Here is a 21,322-nt window from a genome sequence, read left to right as displayed (position 1 = left end):
TACCCCTTTGAGGAGAGCCTCCTGAAAAAATGGACGTCTCCTCCGGTCATTGACCCCCCCGGTATCCAGATTAAATAAAGTAACCACAATTCTGGTAGAAGGGACTCCTGCCTTGCAGGACCCTGTTGTCAGGAGGGCAGAAGCAGTATCCCGGTCCATGTTTACGGTAGTAGGTTCAGCGTTTACGACTTATGCTGGCCATGGTCTTGGTGTCAGACGCTTACTGAATGGGTAAAGTTATTGGGCAAAGTTATTGCACTGTGAATTGGAGAAGCGACAGTCTCGTAGAGCTGGCAGACCAGTTGGTGCATGGCCTTAAGTATGTCTGTGATGCCGCCCTGGATATGGTCCCTCCTGCTCTCTAGAGCATCAGTATCAGCAGTGGTGCCTGATTTGGCTGAAATGCTGGTCTGCGGACCAGGCATCTAAAAAAGCACTGGTGGATTTGCCCTTCCAAGGTGGGAGGCTTTTTGGAGCTTTGCTGGATGACATTATTAAAAAAATGTTACTGGTGGGAAGAGTTCATTGCTCCCACAGTCCAGGAAGGGTAAGGAGCCCACCCATAGGCAAGGGCCCTTTTTTCCGCTTAGAAACAGCATTTTTGCCTGCCCGGGTCAGCAGGTAAGCATTCCCAGTCCAAGGCACCCGCTGAAGGACCCTGGTCCCTGGTTTCACAAGCCAAACAAATCTGCAAACAAAAATATTACCACATGAAGGTTTGCCCCCGCCCATCTCTAGGGTGGGGGGGGGTCACCTTCGGGAGTTTGCAGCTTGGACCTCTCTATTGTTCGACCAGTGGGTCTGCGAACTGGTTTAGTTAGTTTCTTGTCCACCAAACTGATTTATTTTTTTTCCCCTCCAACCTACCTCTACTTCCAGCTCGTCGGGAAGCCCTGTTCGGGGCACTACAGGACCTGCTACTGCACTGGGTGATAGTACCTGTACCAACGCTGGAAAGGTTTCAGGGATTCTACTCCAATCTGTTGTCCCCAAAAAGGAAGGGGTACATCCAATCCTAGACTTAAAGGCCCTCAACCGCTTTGTGAAAGTGCAAAGGTTCAGGATGGAATCAGTTTGCTCCGTGGTCGCTGGACTCCATAAGGGGGACTTCCTGGCGTCCCTGGATATCCAGGAAACGTACTTGCATGTATCCATGTGCCTCAGGCATCAGAGGTTTCTGCGATTTGCAGTGGGGAGAGCACTACCAGTTTGTGGCTCTCCCTTTTTGGCCTGGCGTCAGCACCCTGAGTCTTTACCCCAAAGTGTTAGCTCCAATTCTGACGCTGTTAAGGTAACGTGGGATCGCAATCGTGGCTTACCTAGACAACCTCCTTCTGAGAGCAGCTTCCTCCTCAGAATTAAGGGAGGATGTAGTGATCACCATGCAGACTCTCCGGGAGTTTGGTTGGGTGCTGAACCTAAAGAAGTCTTAGTGCCTTCTCAACGCCTCTAGTACCTGGGCTTGCTGTTGGACTCCTCAGAAGCAAGAGTTTTTCTCCCTTCAGACTCTTCAAACTGCAGTGAAGTTGTTGATGAACCGCAGGTGGTCGTCGCTGCGCTTCTGCATGCATGTTCTGGGCCTCATGGTAGCCACTTTCAAGGCGGTACCGTACGCTCAATTTCACACTCTAGTCTTGCAGAAGGAGATTTTGTCAAAATTTAATAAATCTCCATTATCCCTGGATTGTCAAATTCGGGTGAGTCAGTCAGGGATTCCCTTCTCTGGTGGCTGAGGTCTCTGGCCCTTCCATCTGGGAGATCGTTCCTTCCTCTCCATTGGATGGTGATCACAACGGAAGCCAGCCTGACCGGTTGGAGGTCTCTCACATCCTCCAGTGGGCAGAGCGACATGTGTCAGCCCTGTCGACCATATACATCCCAGGTGTAGAAACCTAGGTGGACTACCAAAGTCATCAGATGCTGCACCCAGGGGAATGGTCGTTGCATCCGGAGGTATTCAGGCTCCTTTGCCTAAGGTGGGGCACACCAGATGTGGACCTCTTGGCCTCTCGACTCAATCGGAAGGTGCAGAGGTTTGTGTCCAGGACAAGAGACCCCTGGGCACGTCAGACGCTCCACGGGGGCATTATCTGCTCATTTATGCCTTCCCCCGACTCAAACTTCTACCACATCTGATGTGCAGAGAGGGGACCAAGGGGATTCCAGTAGGTCTAATTGCCCCAGATTGGCCTCGGCCTCCTTGGTATGCCGCCCTAGTACGACTGGCGGATGTTCCGTGGCAGCTACCACTGCGAGAGAACCTTCTATCGCAAGGTCCCATGCTTCATCCTGCTTCAGCGTCGCTGGTTTTAACAGCATTGCTGTTGAAAACCAGATGCTAAAGGACCGAGGTCTGTCAGACTCTGTAATTTCCACTATGCTGAGTGCACGGAAGTAGTCTTCTCGGAAGAGTTACCATCGTACATGGAAGACTTGCATCTCCATTCGTGATGAGATGGGGTGGCGTCCGCACTTATTCAGTTTCCAGGATCCTGCTGTTTTTGCAGCGAGGAGTGGGTCAGAAACTTGCCTTGAGCACCATCAAGGGACAGATATCGGCCTTGGCTGTCTTTTTTTCCAACACTTCTTGGGGACTCACTTATTGGTGAGTACCTTTGTGCAAGGAGTTAAACACGTAGTCCCTCTGGATTGACCACCGCTACCTCCGTGGGATCTGAATCTGGTGCGATCGGAGCTTCAGAAACCGCCGTTTGAAAACATTAGGGAGCTTCCCTTGTTGGCTGTCTCTCAGAAAGTAGTGGCTATTACATCTGCTAGGAGGGTTTGCGTTGGCGGCCTTGTCATGCAAGTCTACCTGCTCATCCACAAGGATAAGGTGGTACTACGTCCACAGCCCTCTTTGCTTCCAAAGGTGGTTTCGGCATTCCATCTGAATGAGGGCATCGTGTTACCATCATGTCCAGAGCCGACATACCCGAAAGAGGTTGCCTTACATTCCCTTGATGTGGTCCGGGCTTTACGGGTGTATCTGTCTGCTACGGCTCCCTTCCAGAAGTCGGACTTTGTCTCGGCTGGTCCTGGTCCGAAAAAAGGTCTGGCGGTCTCGTCGTCCACCATTTCTCAGTGGATCAGACAGATCGTGGTTCAGGCCTATGCCTTAAAGGGGCGGGTGCCCCCTTTTCCTGTCATGGCTCATTCCACCAGAGCAATTGGTACCTCCTGGGCTTTCCGACATCAAGCGTCTGTCTCCCTGGTGTGTAAGACGGCGACTTGGTAGTCCGTTTACACTTTCATTAAATTCTACAAAGTTGACGTAAGCGCATCTTCGGATGCTTGCTTTGGCCACAGGGTTTTGTAGTCGACTGTGTAAGATTGCAATTACACTTTAAGTTACAAGTATGTTGTAAATGCATCTTTTGATGCACAAGTTGGCTGCTGGATTTGATGGTGGCCGTTTAAGATGGCGACTCCTGAGGTGTTCCTTTTGTTGTGGGTGAAGTTATGTTTTGCTCTTTCCCCCCTCGTTTTTTGACACTGCTTGGGGACGTCCCTAAGGTCAAGAATTAAAGGATATGTGTCCATCAATGAATGAAAGAGAAAATGGGATTTTTGTACTCACTGTAAAATCCTTTTCTCTGAAGTTCATTGATGGACACAGCACCAACCCCTCCTATTTGTTCTGCTTTTTGCCAAACTGAGCTGAAGGAAGCAGGCTAAAGGATTATAGCCAGAGGGACTGCCCCCTGGGCGGTGCGTTCCAGTCTTGCCGTTTTTTACATGTTACATATTCAGCCTAGTCCTCTCCTGAAGGTGGCGTGAGGAGCTGTGTCCATCAATGAACTTCAGAGAAAAGGATTTTACGGTGAGTACAAAAATCCAATTTTTGTATGCACATTTAATGAGACACAGCGCTGCACTATTTACAAAACAAAACTCAGAATTGTCCCACAAAATGTAAGCTTACCAGGTACAGTGGTATATATTTTAGGAAATATAGTTCCAAGCCTTACGCATTGTGGGAATCAGAATCCACCAATCCCTGTTCTTCAAAACCTAGCTTTTTAGTTTTAATAGCTAGGCTATTAAAACCGGTGATTATAGAACAGAATGAACTATGAAGCCCTGGGACAGGAGGCCTGCTTGAAGAGGAAAACGCTGGGGAGCATCCACAACCAGATGAACCAGGTCCACATACAAAATTAAATGGGGGTGTAGGTTGCGCTATGGAATCTTAGAATTAAAGATGAAAAACTGAGTACAAAGTAAAGGTAAGAGCAGCCTCTATTAATTTCCACCCAAATGGGTGGAAAGATACGAAAACAAAGAGAGGGAATAGATATGGCGCTATACCGGTAAGTACGGACTCTCAGTATACTGGCAAATAAAATGCGGACTTAAATGTGTTATGTTGTGTTAGTGAACCTCATATGAGTGGGGGCACATATAATTTTCAGCGTGCTGGTTGATTTAGCATAAAAACATGTATTGTATATATTTCTCAGCGTGCTGGTTAATAAAAGCCAGAGCCACAAAATATCACAAAAATCGCAAAGTCACAAAATAATCATAAAATAAAGGTCATAATATCACAGGACCTAGTGACCCTATTATGAAATGCTTATCACTGTATCAAGGCAGTATATGGTTATTAATAAAGTGCATGTGCAAATAAATTCTTATGTGCCTTAAAAAAGGAAGGTAAAGCTGAGAGTAAATCTAGATGTGATAACTGGTGCAAAAACCGTGTGTTATACTGGTATGCAAAAATAAAATACATGAATAAAAGTAAAAAGTGAATAATCTAATATTTAGTCCAATGTGATGCTATATAATAGGCATAGACATACCATAAAAATGCAATAAAAAATGATATAATGTAAAAATAAAATTTAAAAATAGGAATATAAAAATGTGTAAAAAGATGCAGGTGAATTGTGAACAATAAACGTGATAAAACAAGTCTCTAGTGAGTGACGGAATATTCCGCAGGTGAAAAAAGGAGGGGGGGTGATGGTTTCCAGCGGTGTTCTTCGCATTCGGTGGCTATTAGTGTATTATATTATTATATTATATTATTATATTATATTATTATGCTCTCACCGGAAAAAGGACCCCATCCGGGGTGGATCAACCTTCACAATATTAGCTATTGTGCCGCTCTCTGGCTTCCTTCAGCTGTGAAAGTTAGGGATCCCTCGTTCCTCCGTGAGTGCGGTGTGCCACGTTTATATAAGGTAGAGAAGAGGCACATCCATAGTGTGATACTGTTTTAAAACTTTGTATTTATTGCAGCAAATAGGTTAAAACTACTTACAAACAGGCTGATTAAAATTGCGGTAGTGCATACAACTTTAAAATTCCCGCTCTGTAATCTCCTTCTGAGCTCGAGGTGTACGCTGCTTGGCCACGCCCTACGCGTTTCGTCACACGGACGTCATCTGGAGCCGAAAAGCCCACATACAAAAGGCAACAACCAATCTAGAGCCACAAGGCTAACTGAAATCCCTTCCCCTTTTACTCAGTGCAAAAGCTGCCCAAAGTATAATGGACTTCAATGGACACGGTTTTTGGTGTAGGTCCATTGAAGTCTATTGCACACAAAATGCAGGCTGCTGCGGACAAAAAAGTCCAACCCTTTCCAAAAACGCACTGGCTGAAAGAGGCATAGATGTGAACGTGTACCCTAGGAGCCCTTGTTAAATGGACTGTAATGCGTTTCTGCAAAATGCATTAAAAAGGCTATTGTCTTATCCATCAAGGGATGATGGACTTTGAAGCAGGATGTCCCTTGTGAATTTCTGATGATAGAGTAAATAGGAAGTCTGTCTTCCTGATAGAAGCAGCTTTGAAGTAGGCTCTAATTGCTCTGACTACATCCAGGCAGTGAAGAGTAATCACTCTTTTGGGTGCTTTAGAGTAGGGCACAGTAATGAAAGGGTCATGTGTCCATCGAGATGCAAGACCAGTAGCACCCTAGGAAGACTTGTCTTTGTGAAGAATGATGAATGGTTCTGAGGTGCCCCTATCCCTGTACATTGCACACTTACATCGGCCCCTTCCCTCAAGGAGCCCACAATCCAAGGTCCCCATTCATATACTAGGGCCAATTTTGGACAGAAGCTAATTAACTTACCTGCATGTCTTTGGAGTGTGGGAGGCTATTCGGAGTACCTGGAGAACCATGCAGGCACAGGGAGAACATGCAAACTCCAGGCAGGTAGTGTCGTGGTTGGAATTCGAACCAGCGACCCTTTTTACTGCTAGACGAGAGTGCTAACCGCTACACCTCTGCGCCGCCTCATTGGTACAAAGGGTGTTTTTTTTTTCAGGGTGGAAAAAAACAGATGGATGTCCCAAGGAAGTGCAGGGGGCATTGTAAAGGAAACCTAAACTGAGATGTACCTTAAATGAAGGTTTTGACGAGGAAGAGCAGGACTGGAGGTTTTTGAACGCGCATGGACAAGGTCAAAACCTTATGTTTGTTTCAGAGTGCTTAACCACTTCCCACCCGGCCAATGCATATATACGGCCGGGTGGGAGCCGTCTACTCCTGATAGGACGTTCCTGAACGTCATTCAGAAGTAGCGGGATCGCGCGTGCCCGCGCAGCGGCGCGATCCCGATGTGCTCGTGTCACCCGGACACGGCACATCTGAGATCGGCAGGAGGGCTCTGTGATTGGCCCTCCTGATCACATGACGGCCGTGTCCAATCACGGCCGTCATGTGATGTAAACAAACAGCCGGTTGCTAGGCGATCGGCTCTCCTCTCCTCACACAGAAGTCATCGCTGAGGAGAGGAGAGCAGAACGCTGCAGCCGGCTGATGATCAGTGAGTATGGGTTACTTTTTACAGCTTTTTACTCACTGATCATCAGTCTAGTGTCAACACACAACACACCACACAGTACAAACACAGTCCCCACATATGTCCCCAAACCACACATGTCCCCAAAACATACATGTCCCCAAATAATAAAAACACATGTCCCTAATAATAAAAACATGTCCCCCACATATGTCCCACTAAAATCACATGTCCCAATGATTATCTGCACACATATGTACGTGATCACCTGCACACATATGTACATGATCATTTGCGTACATATGTTCGTGATCACACAAACCAATTATTATACACTTAACGGAATTTTTTTAACCAAAAACATGTAGCAGAATACATTTTGGCTTAAATTTATGACAAAATTTGATTTTATTGGATTTCTTTTCAAATAGAAAAAAGAAAATATTGTTTTTTTTCCAAATTTCCGCTTTTTTTGCGCTTATATCGCAAAAAATTAAACGGAGTCGTGAATAAATAACACCAAAATAAAGCTCTATTTGTGCGAACAAAATGATAACAATTTCATTTGGGTACAGTGTAGCATGACCGCGCAATTGTCACTGAAAGCGCGAGAGCGATGAAAGCTGAAAATTGGGCTGGGAAGGAAGGGGGTGAAAGTGCCCTGTATTGTTAAGGTCAAGTTCTGGTCTAGTCCTAATTTATAGGAGTACCAGAATGCTAGGCACAGAGTAATCTCTGGATTGAAGTGCCTGTGTTCACACCAGGTGAAGGCTTTGCAGGCATGAAGTGGCTTTTCTTGCATTGTAGGAATAACACTGAGACTCCCCTGTCCCTTTTTAGACCTGGGCTTCAACAGTCATGCCGTTAGTTTGTGACTGAGAAGCAGGAGGGAATAAAGGGCACTCAGTCATGAAGTCTAGTCAGTTGGGAAGAGGCACTGGGTTATCTTCTAGTAGTCTTCTAGTATGTCTAGGTTCTTCTGAGAAAATTTAGTACAATCAGAATCCCTGTTTCCTTGGATAGAAGTAGATTCGAATGGACCATGGCCCTGGACCTGTAGAGCACCCTGTGGCTACACGTGTTGCACAAATTTCAAGGTAAGCACCTATGCAGGCTCCAGTGACCACATTTTTTCAGTCTGTCTGTACAGTTGGCCTGGGTACAACTCTCAAGGTTTTAATGAGGTTGCACTGATCCAGATGCCATTCTGTTTTAGAAGAAATTAAATAGTTGAAAAATCGAAATATTAGGTGAGAAGTTGTCCAAATTGTGCCAGTGTCCAGTAACCCAGGGTCTATGAATAATCAGCCTGTGTCCTGTGCGATTTATAACAAACAGTTGTCTTTGGCAAATATGAGGGTTTAACCAGCAGGGGCCACCTTGGGCTGTGCTTTTGTTTTGTGCCATTCACTCTACTTCTGATGGTGTTATAACTCGCCTGTCAAGATCTCCACAGTGCTTTTTAATGAGGAAATTTAGATCTTTCACTCTAAATTGAGCTGAATTTGTAAGTTGTTCTTCTGTGTTATCAGCCATTTATGGCTTATTCAGAGATGGCTAAACTCCCCATCTGGAAGCAACAGCAATCTGTTCTATGGCCCCACACACACTAGAACCTCTTGCCCTGAATTCAGGGCTGGTCAGAATCTGGTCACAGGGTATGCATCTGGCCATGGCTGTTAAAACACAAGGTGTGCATGGGGCTAATTTCTCCCTCTGCCATAATCACCAAATCTCAATATGCTTTTCCATGCTATGGTCACAGAAAAAAAATCCCAAAAAGAATTTAGGTGTTTGCTGCTGTATAAACAACCCTACAATACTGATTGAAAAAATATATACAAGTATACAGCGCTGAAGAATTAAGAAAATTCCCACATTTTAATGACCTGCTGGTACCCAAATCACTCAAAAATGCTATACAGATATAATACCTTACACCAGTATAAATCATTGTAAAAAGTTCAGTAGTATGCAATCCAATTTTTTTTTTTTACTTTTGATGCAATCACCAGATCTTGCTGGCGGATGCTTGTTTGAATGACCCTTTATAGTAAGAGGTTAATTTAAGACTGAATTTGTTTATTATGGAATTAGCTGCCTGAAATTCAGCTACACGTGTTGTATGCATTTATTAATTTTGAAAGTAAATATTTACACCTCTGTTTTTGTTTTAGTGCTTGAAGTACTTATGTTTGGAAGAGATGCCAATGTGGCTGAAGCTTGGCTTTCCAGCCAGGAACCTATTGTCAGGTCATCTGAACTCGGTGGCAATGTAGATGAAGTGGAAAACCTAATTAAGAGGCATGAAGCCTTCCAAAAAGCAGTATCTACTTGGGATGAGAGATTTTTGCTTCTAGAAAAACTAACTACGGTGAGGATACAATGCCTTAAAGGTCTACTTTATCTGCTTCTGTAGGAAAGCAAACCCTTTGTACATGATAATTAGACAAAAATTCAACTTGTAGGTGCTGTGCCTAGGGCCTTCAGAGGAGGGGGGGGGGGGGGGGGGGAAACAAAAAAAATAAGGTAAATGGGATTGAAGCAGAAACTGGATAGGGCCTTCAAGGGAAGGAAAAAAATGATATAAGGTAAAGGAGACATGCGTATTCGTTCTTGGATTTCTGCACAAAGTACCTCAAATTTCAAAGTGAAAAGTTGCTTTTGTGGAAGAGGTTCCTGCTATAAAGACCAGTCAATGCTGCTTTCTCCTTGTGTATGCCCTTTCCACTAGTTTTCTACAGGCAGTCTGTAGTGGGTGGACCTGTGTCCCTCCCTTAGCTCTGCCCTTTACACAGTCTGTGCAGTCCAGAATTGGTATGACTGCTACTTTCTTTTCTTACATGAGGGGACACAGAGCAATAGTACTTACTATGTGGGTTATAGGGCCACTGATAGGTGATAGACCCTGGCACACCCTAAGGCAAGAAGTATACTCCCCATATAACCCCTCCCACTACTGGGAATCCTCTGCTTTGGGATTCCAGCAATTGATGCTGCAATCGCCTCGGTGAGCAAGAATCTCACATGTCCGGTGGGTAATGCGCTGATGTTAAAGGATCCAACAGATAAAAAGTTGGAACTTCTTTATAAAAGCAATATGTCTTTAGCAATTTCAGTAGCGCAGCCGGTTCTTGCTGAAATTGGTGTATCCCAGTCCATTAAGGAACAGTTTGTGGAGATACTGCCTGATCAGCAGGCCCAGCAATGGGCTGGCGTATCAGATGCACTATGTTTCACAGTAGATGCTATGAGAGATTCTATAATTTAAGCCTCACGGCTTATGCTTGGACTAGTGCATTCTTGCAGAGTTCTATGGCTGAAAAATTGGTCAGCCGAAGCACCCTGTAAAAAGCTCCTAGCTAGTTTCCCCTTTTCATGGTGAACGGCTATTTGAAGACGATCTGGGTAAAATACATCCAAAGGATCTCTAATGGGAAAAGCTCTTTTTTTACCAGTAAAGAAGTTCAAATGTTGCTCCTTTAAGCGTGCTGCCTCTCCTGTGCCAGGGGCATCAGCCTCTAGGCAGTCTCGACGGCCTCAACCATCAGGTTCAAGGGGGAGACCCCAAGGGCAGCACCAGGGTCAGAAGAGATCTTTGGGCAGAAAGCCCACAAAGCAGGATGCTAAAGCCTCCTCATGAAGGGGTGCCCCCGCTCGCTTGGGTGGGGGGAAGGCTCCTGCATTTCTCAAAGATCTAGCAGGAACAATGTCAAGACAGATGGGTGGCTTCTGCAGTTTTCTCTAGGTTACAAGTAGAGTTCCGATATTTCCATCTCTTCGTTTTTCCCAAGGGCAAATGTTCCCAAGGATCCAGAGAAAAAGTCTTTCTGGCTCTGGATCATCTATTATCCCAGTCGGTGATATCAGAGGTTCCCTTAGTGGAACGGGGCACAGGTTTTGATTCAAACCTTTCACGGTTCCAGAACCAAACAGAGGTAAGACACATTCTAGATCTCAAAGATCTGAATCGGCATTTAAACATCCGATCCTTTCACATGGAGTCAATCCGATCGGTTGTGTCCATCCTGCAAGGAGGGGAGTTTTTGGCTTCGATCAAAGATCAAAGATGCATAACTCCATGTGCTAATATTTCCCACTGACCAGAAATTTCTGCGCTTTGAAATATAAAATCATAATTTCTCTTGTATTCACCGACCAACACAGCGCCTCTCTGTAACAAAATGTGTTGTTAGCCCTATCACTGGAGATTACTAGGCAAAGTTGTAATACAACACTTCAGAACTTTTAGTTCCGCCCAGAGGGCTGTCCCTAGGCTACAATCTCCACAATCTGCCCTAGCAGCCTTAGTTTTATTTTGCCTAGTGAAGGAGATACACCTAGGAACCCTGCGGGCCCATAGGTCCGTGTTTTTTTGATGCAGAAGCTTGGCTTTTTGCGCAAGATGAATGATCCTGTGATCTTCTATCAACAGCCGGCTGGGTGACAGGCTGGTTCACTTATCCTTGTAGTCTCCCAAGTCTGGCCATCGAGTGTGTGCAGGTCGCAGCTACGGCTCAGCAGGCCACGACATAGCTCAGCTCCAGAGGTGGTCATGAGCTTTTATGCTGCGGGATGTACATATGACCGGGCTACTGATGTCTGCATCACAGTATGCCGGGCCAGTAGACTTCCCTGTACTGATCAGGAGTTGGCTACAATGGAATGTCTCCCAGCTCTTCAGGACTGGTAAATACAGCTCTCCCTGTCTTGGCAGGGTTGAGCAGCTGGGCATTCCTTGGGAGGTCGATTCGGGGGCCACCTCACCCCCTTTCTTCTCTCCCATGTCCCTAACTCCCCTCCTTTTCCCCCCCTCATGGGGGTGCTGTACATGTACTGAGCGGTGTGTGTGCCCTGGGCTCTCACCTGGGTTCTGGCTGTGCTGGGGTGCCTGGGTCCTGTGTGCTTTAATCCCGGAGGGTGCCTGGGAGGTTTGCCCCTATGTTGGTGCAGCACTGTCTGCCACATGTTTTCTTTCTGCCTCTCATGGCGCTGGCTGGTGGCCATTTTTAGTGTGGGCAAGGGACAGCATGCTTCTGGGCTTCAAGCTGCCATTTTCCCGGTGATTCCCTATTCAGAACACTGGCGATCGTTTTCTTGAAGCTGGACCACGTTTTTTGTGCTCTAGCAGCAGCTCCTGTGCCCTCAGCTTCCCGCTTTGTCACCACAGAGCGCTGGGAGGCTTTCTGTGTAATCTGGACACCTGTTTCAGATCGCTCAGCGATCGGGCTGATGGACTGCCACCGACACAGCTTTGGTCCCCCTGCATCTGGGAGTGCTAGGGATCTACAGGCACTGCTGTAAAACAGCTCCAAGATAGAGGCAGTGCGTGGGAAGAAAGGTGCTAAAAAGTGGCCCCTGCCCCCCTCCCCCCCCCTGTCCTCTGGGGAGAGCTCTGACGCAGACTCGGGTCTTGCTGAGGCCAGTGACCCCTGCTCTTTGTTGTCAGTGAGAATGAGTCCCCGTCCGGGTCCGTGCATGACAAATCGCTAGTTGGAGCACTTATCACAGCTGTGCATGATACCCTGAAGATTCAGGAGCCAGCGGATCCATCTGCTGATGTACCGGTCCCTTTTGAGTCCCGCAAGCCAGCACGTTCACCTAAGGTGTTCCCGTATCTGACTTATTTTGACAAGTTCATTTACAAGGAATGGGGTCGCTCACAACGGACCTTTTCGGTCCTCAAATACTTGGTGGTGCGTTACCCCTTTGAGGAAAGCCTTCTCAAGAAATGGTCGGCTTCTCCGGTCGTGGACACCCCAGTATCCAGGTTAAATAAAGTAACCACGATCCCGGTTGAGGGGACTCCTGCATTCAAGGATCCCACGGACAAGAAGGCCGAGGCAGAAGCTTGTTCCTTGTTTACGGTTGTGGGGTCAGCCGTGCGACCTGTACTGGCATCCGCACTGGTGTCGCAGACACTGAGTGGGCAAAACTTTTGCACCGCAAATTGGGAGAGCAACAGGCGTCCCCTGTCTGCATGGAACTAGCAGACCAACTAGTGCAAGGACTTAAGTACGTCTGTGACTTGGCCCTGGATAACTCTCCCTCTGTTATCCAGGGCTCCAGTGTCAGCTGTGGCGCTGAGGTGCCTGATTTGGCCAAAATGCTGGTCTGCTGACCAGGCATCCAAAAAAGCCCTGACGGACCCTCCTTTCCTTGGCGACCGTTTCTTTGAAGCCTCGTTGGATGACATTATTAAAAAATGCCACTGGTGATAAGAGTACACTACTCCCACAGGCCAGGAAAGCTAAGGAGCCATGACGTAGGCAAGGCCCCTCTTTTTCACAACCGGCATTTTCATCCACCCGGAGCTTCGACGAAATGTCCCCAGCCCGACAGGACACCCACAGACAGTCAAAAATGTCCCTGGAACCTTAAGCCTACGAATAAAAGTGCTACCGCATGAAGGTTTGCCCCCATCCGTGTTTCGGGTGGGGGGTTGCCTTCGGGAGTTTGCAGGCCCGGTGGTCCTCCCGGTTATCTGACCAATGGGTCTGTGATCTGATTTCCACAGGCTACAAGATAGTTTCTTTCTTGGCCGCCAAACAGATTCTTCCGCTTCAGTATACCCGGGTTCGCCGGGAGGCCCTGTTGGGGGCGGTAAGGGATTTGCTGAATCGCGGGGTGATTGTACCAGTCCCAGAATCGGAACGCTTCCAGGGATTCTACTCAAATCTGTGGTTCCCAAGAAGGAAGGGGTACGTCCGATCTTGGACTTGAAAGCCCTCAATCATTTGTAAAGGTATAAAAACTAAATAAATGCAGCGCTAGCAAACACCACATAATTGAATTATGCAAGAATTTGGGTGGCTATTGAACCTAAAGAAGTCGGTGATTGTACTGACCCAGCGTCTGGAGTACCTAGGTTTGATGTTGGACTCCAGGGAAGCGAGAATTTTTCTCCCCTCAGACAAATTGCAGACTCTCAGATCTGCGGTCAAACTACTGATGAACCGCAAGTGGTCATCACTCCGCTTTTGCATGCGAGTGCTGGGACTCATGGTAGCCTCCTTCGAGGTAGTACCCTACACCCAGTTCCACACCAGAGTGCTGCAGAACGAGATTTTGTTAAAATGGGACAAATCTCAGTTGTCCCTAGATCGACAGATCCAGGTGAGCTAGCCAGTCAGGGACTCTCTGATCTGGTGGTTGAGGTCCCCAGTGATTCAGTGCGGAAAATCATTCCTTCCTCTGAAATGGACGGTGATCACTACGGACGCCAGTCTATCCGGCTGGGGTGTAGTGATGGGGGCATCCAAATTGCTAATCAATCTGCTCGAATTGAGAGTGATCAGGCTGTCTCCACACATGGTCGGTGAGTCTTCAAGGCCGTCCAATCAGGATACAGCCGGACAACGCCATGGCTGTGGCGTACGTATATCACCAAGAAGGAACAAGCTCAGCCGCTGCTTGGGAGGTCGCTCACATACTTCAGTGGGCAGAGCGACACGTACCGACCCTGTCGTCCATTTACATCCCGGGGGTGGAGAACTGACAGGCGGACTATCTGAGTCAACAGATGTTGGACCTAGAAGAATGGGCATTGCATCCGGAGACATTCAAGCTGCTGTGCCTAAAGTGGGGAACACCAGATGTGGATCTACTGGCCTCCCGTCTCTATCGAAAGGTGCCAAGATTCGTGTCCAGGACAAGAGATCCGTGGGCAGACGCGCTGGTGGCTCCGTGGGATCAGTACCAGCTGATTTACGCCTTTTCCCCACTGAAAATGTTACCGATTCTGCTTCGCAGAGTGGAAGCCGAGGGGATCCCAGTAATACCGGTTGTCCCAGATTGGCCTCAGCATCCTTGGTACGCAGACCTGGTGTGCCTGGTGGCAGATGCTCCCTGGCGGCTGCCGTTGCGAGAGGACCTCCTATCTCAAGGTCCAATCTTTCACCCTGCTTTACCATCGATGGCTTTAACGGCCTGGCTGTTGAAAGCCAGGTTTTGTGGAACCGGGGTCTTTCAGACTCAGTGATTCCGACCATGCTGAGAGCGTGGAAATCTTCTTCCAGGAAGATATGCCATCGTACTTGGAAGGCCTATATCTCCATGTGTGAGGAGAAAGGGTGGCATCTGCGCTCCTTCTCTATATCCAGGATCCTGCTGGTTCTTCAGCAAGGTGTAGATCAGAGGTTGGCGTTGAGCACCATCAAGGGGCAAATTTCAGCTCTGGCTGTCTTTTTTTTTTTTTTTTCTTTCAGCGACCCCTAGCGTCTCACTAGTGAGTACTTTTGTTCAGGGGGTGCGCCATGTAGTCCATCCGGTGCATCCTCCGTTGCCTCCGTGGGATTTGAACCTGGTGTTGACGCTTCAGAAGCCGCTGTTTGAGAATATCAGGGAGATTCCTCTGTTGATCCTTTCACAGATGGTGGTCTTTCTAGTGGCCATCACATCGGCCAGGAGGTTTTCGGAACTGGCGGCCTTGTCCTGCAAGTCCAAAGACATGCAGGTAGATTAATTGGCTTATGTCCAAATTGGCCCTAGTATATGAATGGGGACCTTGGATTGTGGGCTCCTTGAGAGTAGGGACCGATGTGAGTGTGCAATGTACTGGGATAGGGACAATTGTAGACACTCAATGGACTGGATGGACTGGTGTCTTTATTCAACCTTACTAACTATGTAACCAAGTCTCCTTATCTGGTCATCCACAGGGATAAGGTGGTGTTGCGTTCGCAACCGTCCTTTCTACCGAAAGTGGTCTTAGCATTTCATATCAATGAGTACATTGTATTACCATCGTTGTGTCCTAAGCCGAAGCACCCCAAAGAGGTGGCCCTTCACGCTCTCGATGTGATTAGGGCTCTGAAAGTGTACTTGTCTGTCACAGCTTCCTTTCAGAAGTCACTCACTGTTTCAGTGGCTGGTCCTTAGAAGGGTATGGCGGTCTCGTCGGCCACCATTTCCAGATGGATCAGACAGATTATAGTCCAAGCATACGCCTTAAAGGGGCAGGTGCCCCCTTTCCAGTCATGGCCCACTCTGAGAGCATTCGGAACGTCTTGGGCCTTCCGACACCAAGCGTCTGTCTCTCAGGTATGTAAGGCGGCGACCTGGTCGTCTGTCCATACGTTTACCAAGTTCTACAAGGTAGACATCAGTGCATCGGCTGATGCTGGTTTTGGCCGCAAAGTTTTGCAGGCGGCTGTGTAGTTGCTATTGAGTTTTTTCCCTGGTTTTTCGATAAAAACACAGTACTGTTGTTATTGCACTGTTGCATTACTTCCGCAAGGTTGCAGTCTGGGGCATCACTCCTGTTGAGGATGCCCGGTTTTGTGGTGGAATTTCCCCACACTGCTGTTTTTTTGTGGGTTTAGTTTCACTAGTTCCCACTTGCCATGATGGATGACAATTTTTATGCTGTTTTTCCCACCCCTCGTTTGGCACTGCTTGGAGATGTCCCATGTAGTTACAGAGAGGAGCCGTGTCGGTTGGTGAATATAAGAGAAAATAGGATTTTTGTACTCACCGTAAAATCCTTTTCTCTGTAATTCACTGACCGACACAGCACTCACCCCTCCTTTTTCTATGTTCTACTGCTTGTTGACGTACTGAAGCTGCTAGCAGCAGGAGGAGGGTTGATAGCACGGGGCCCGCCCCCCCCCCCCCCCCCCGGAGTGGGATTAAAGTTGTGTATTGTGTAACAATTTTGCCTAGTTTCTCCTAATGGCAGGCTATACAACCCATGTAGTTAGAGAGGAGCTGTGTCGGTCGGTGAAATGCAGAGAGAAGGATTTTATTGGGAGTACAAAAATCCTATTTTTTCCAAAAAAGTGCTCTTGTAAGACCGCTGCGCAAATACGGTGTGAAAAAAATTATTGCAATGACTGCCATTTTATTCTCTAGGGTGTTAGAAAAACACCCTAGAACCCTCAAACGTTAAACATGTAAACACCAAAATCTCAAAACGAAAAAGATCAGTAAATGCTGTCATGCCTATGTTTCACCACTGGGGGGCTGTATTGAGCCCTGACCGCCTCACATTCCGAGCACGCCGTGTCAGGGGAGTGCCACCCAAGTGTTTCCTTGGGGGGTGTTCTCCCCACCAGACCCCCCCATGCTAACTGTTTACTTGGGGGGGCCTCCAACGGCATGCCGCTTGGTGGCTTACAGCCCCCTCGTGCCATTCTGCTCCATCCCGTGGGTCCCATAGGACCTGGAGCCCACTGCTTGCTTGGGAAAAGGCTTGATTTTTTTTTATTTTTTTTTTAAAGTAAGGGGAAGAGCTGTAGGCAACGTGGGGGGGTCGGGCTTAGTGTGGAGTTGGCCAATGTCCAACACGAGGAGGTGGCATTAAGAGGTTTGGTGACACAGGTATTTCCTTTGACACATTTTACTTTTGCATCAGGCTGTTCATTAATAGCAGCAACTGAGCTGGACTATTGCTCAAGCAGTGAATGCATTCCTTCTGGTAGTAACTCTGCTTTGTGCATTGGGCTATGAGCGGAAGGGGGGGTAAAAAAAAAACACCTCAAAGGGCTCTAGATGGTCTGTTGCATGACAGCCTAAATCCATCTCAAAAAAAGATGACATCCTCCTCTGAGAGTGATGTGGCCGGTCAGAGTGAGCCATCAGGAAAGGCTGGTGTTGTAGATGCTCTTGACACTGCAGCCCCTGTGTATATCACTAAGGAGGTTTTTTTTTCGTCTGCCATTTTAAGTTTGGAGCAAAAGATTGATGCTTTAACCACTTCCCGATGGGCGCACGCCGATGTACGTCGGCAGAATGGCACAGGCAGGCATATTGGCGTACAGGTACGTCCATTTCTATATGCCGCCCTGCCATTGCGTGCGCGCCGGTTGTGACCCCCGTGAGTCCAGTTGCGGGTCCCGCGGACTCTATTGCCGCAGGGATACCCGTGATCGTCTCACAGGGAGAAGCTGTTGTAAACGGCATCTCCCCATTCTGCCTAGCAACAAGCGATACTGTTCTCTTCTCCATGTGATTGGAGCAGAGATCATTGTTCACTAACACAAAGCCCAGCCCCCCACAGTTAGTAACACTCCCCTAGGAACACTTAACCCCTACACTGCCACCCCCTGGTTAACCCCCTTCACTGCCAGTGTCATGACAATGGTCCCAAAAATGTCCGATGTGTCTGACATAATGTCGCAGTCACAATAAAGATCGCTGATCACCGCCATTACTAGTAAAAAAAAAAAAAAATTAATAAAACTATCCCCTATTTTGTAAACACGAACTTTTGCGCAAACCAATCGCTAACCGCTTATTGCAATTTTGGTAAAAAAAAATGTAGCATACGTATTGGCCTAAACTGAGGGAAAAATGTTTTTTATATATTTTTGGGCGCTATTTATTATAACAAAGAATAAAAAATAATGCGTTTTTTTTTTATTTGTTGCTCTATTTTTGTTTATAGCGCAAAAAATAAAAACCGCAGGGGTGATCAAATACCACCAAAAGGAAGCTAGATTTGTGGGAAAAAAGAACATCAATTTTGTTTGGGAGCCACGTTTCATGACGGCGCAATTGTCAGTTAAAGCGACGCAGTGCCAAATCGCAAAAAGTGGTCTGGTCTTAAGCCAGCAAAATGGTCCGGTCTGAAAGTGGTTAATCGCATCCCAGAGTGGACCTAAGCGTAACATATCCCTATCCAACGCTCAAGACCCTCATGCTGAGGAACAAGGGGCGAGATCATTTCTCTCAAAAGATCAGGAAGAGGGTGATGATTCCTCTTCTGAAGATCCTAATATGGAAGGATCGGCTTCACAGGAGAGACTGTTGGTACACACACTCACTAAATCTACTTTTTTACTGCCTGTAACGCAGTCAGTCGATGAGCCCACTTCTGGTTTGGGGTCATTAAAGCCTCCCCAATCTGTTGATGCCTTTCCTATCCATTCATGGCTAAAGAAGCTTATGTATTCTGAGTGGGAGCACCCAGATAGTTTTTTTTTTTTTTTCCTCCTAAAAAGTTTTCCATACGTTATCCTATGGAGGAAGAATTCTATAAGAAATGGATTCCAGCAATTGACGCTGCTATTTCCTCTGTAAACAAAAACCCGACTTGTCCTGTAGATGATGCCCAAATGTTGAAGGATCCAACAGATAAGAAATTGGAATTTCTTTTTGAAAACATTTCTCTCGCAGGTTGTCGTTCAGCCTGCATTGGCAGCAATTGGAGTATCTGTCATTAAAGGACCAGTTTGCAGAGGTACTCAAAATTATTCCTGATTAGCAGGCCCAGGAGTTGGCCAGTATATCACAAGCATTGTGTTTCACAGTAGACGCTATGAAAGATTCTATTCACCAAGCCTCACTGCTCATGCTAGGGCTGTTGCGTGTGCGTAGAATCCTATGGCTGAAAATTGGTCAGCCGAAGCTCCATGTAAAAAGCTCTTGGCCAGTTTCCCATTTCATGGTGAAAGGTTATTTGGAGACAATCTGGATAAGTATATCCAAAGAATTTCTAATGGGAAAAGTTCTCTTTTACCAGTGAAGAAGTTTAAGCATTTTTCCTTTAAATGTGTGTCTCCTCCAGTGCCAGAGGCACCAGCCTCCAGGCAGTCTCGATGGCCCCCACCGTCAGATTCAAGAGGGAGACCTCAGGGTCCATCCCAGGGCCAAAAGAGGACCTGGGGCAGGAAACATGCAAAACAAAATACTAAAGCCTCCTTCTGAAGGGGCGCCCCCCCCCCCCCCCTCGCTCGAGTAGGGGGAAGGCTTCTACAGTTTTCAAAGATCTGGCAGGAACAATGTCAAGACAGTTGGGTGGCTTCCTCAATTTCTCGAGGTTACAAACTAGAGTTCCGAGAATTTCCATTTTCTCAGATCAAACGGTCCCAGGGAAAAGGGACTCAGTCTCTATATCTCCATCTCCCTCTCCTCCCAAGGTGATATCAGTGGTTCCCATAGAAGAGCAAGGGTCAGGGTTTTATTCAAACCTCTTCATTGTACCAAAACCAAACTGGGAGGTCAGGCCCATTTTAGATATCAAGAATCTAAACCAGTGCTTGAATATCCATTCCTTTCGCATGCAGTCAATCCGATCAGTAGTCTCCATCCTACAAGGAGGAGAATTTCTGACATCAATGATGCTCATCTCCATGGGCCAATTTTCCCTGCTTACCAGAAATTTCTGCGCTTCGAGGTAGAAAATCTTTATTTTCAGTTTGTAGCTCTGCCTTTTTGGTCTAGCTACTGCACCTCAAGAGTTCACAAAGATCTTGACCCCTCCTTTAGCGAGGTTAAGGGCTCAGGGTATAACGATACCAGCCTATTTAGACGATCTACTCTTGGTAGATCAGTCAGTAACCCACCTAAACCAAAGTTAGTCACAGCAGTGAGTTACCTAGAATTCCTAGGCTGGATTCTCAACCTAGAGAAATCCTCCTTAAAACCATCAAGGAGATTGCAGTACTTGGGGCTGATCATAGATACAATTCAGAAGAGGGTGTTCTTACCCCAGGAAAGGATCAGTTCCACAAGGGGAACTAATTTGGCTTTTCAAAACAAAGAAAAGTCCTTCTATTCGGCTTTGCATGAAGTTGTTAGGAAAGATTGTGGCTTCTTTCGAGGCCATTCCTTATGTGCGGTTTCCTTTAAGACTGCTGCAAAACAGTATTCTGTCAACTTGGAACATCCAAGATCCAAGCTTTGGACTTTACAATACTCTTATCCCCGGAAGTACATCAGAGCGTCATTTGGTGGTTGATATCCATGAACTTTCTAGAAAAGGAAATCCTTTCTACCAGTATCCTGGAGGGTGGTAATGACAAATGCCAGCCTTCTGGGATGGGGAGCAGTCCTAGAAGAAGCATCTGTCCAAGGGAAGTGGTCCAAATCAGAGAGGACCTTGCCCACCAATATTCTAGAGATTCAGACAGTACGTCTGGCCCTAGAGGCTTGGACGCACAGACTACGGAATTGTACTGTCAAGATCCAATCCGTCAATACCACGGCTGTGGCCTACATCAATCGCCAAGGGGGTACGGGAAGTCGTACAGCCCAAAGAGAGGTGAATCATGTTCTAATCTTGGGCAGAAAACAACGTTCCTTGCCCATCAGCGATTTTCATTCCAGGGAGAGAAAATTGGCAGGCGGACTACTTGAGTTGGCAAAAATTGTTTCCGGGAGAATGGTCCCTTCACTCTGACATCTGTCTATGTCAAAGATGGGGTGTTCAAGATGTGGATCTGTTTGTGTCCAGATTCAACAACAAGGTCTACAACTTGGTGTGAAGGACAAGGGATCTGCTGGCATACAGAACAGATGCCTTAGTTTTTCTCAGTTTTCACTGATCTATGTATTCCCTCCTGTTCTGATTCCGCGCCTTCTTCCCAGGATCAAGCAGGAAGGGAATGATGGGATTCTTGTGGCCCAGGAGATCTTGGTTTGCCAAGATCATAAAAATGGCAGTAGGGGACCCTTGTACTCCACTATGGCCAGACCTTCTCTCGCAAGGTCCAGTATTCCATCCTACCTTACAAACACTAAATTTAATGGTTTGGCTATTGAGTTTCACATTCTAAAGGATCGTGGGCTGTCAGCTTCAGTAGTTTCTACCTCGCTTAATGCTAGGAAACCGG

General features: G+C 46.9%; 1 protein-coding gene across 2 annotated transcripts in view; it reads left to right on the top strand.

Annotated features, from left to right (window-relative positions):
- LOC143933943 (spectrin beta chain, non-erythrocytic 1-like) overlaps positions 1-21,322 on the top strand; it is a gene marked incomplete in the record, with an annotated part of 1,131,488 nt that overhangs the window by 1,008,361 nt on the left and 101,805 nt on the right. For both annotated transcript variants that reach the window (XM_077457128.1, XM_077457138.1), the window contains 1 exon segment: positions 8,945-9,141. In XM_077457128.1, the coding sequence (XP_077313254.1) occupies positions 8,945-9,141 (197 nt within the window).

The sequence above is a fragment of the Lithobates pipiens genome, unplaced genomic scaffold, assembly GCF_037356315.1.
Source record: "Lithobates pipiens isolate NorthernLeopardFrog02 unplaced genomic scaffold, aLitPip1_a1.2 Scaffold_10, whole genome shotgun sequence".
Taxonomy (NCBI): domain Eukaryota; kingdom Metazoa; phylum Chordata; class Amphibia; order Anura; family Ranidae; genus Lithobates; species Lithobates pipiens.
This window is presented reverse-complemented; position numbering and strand designations above follow the sequence as displayed.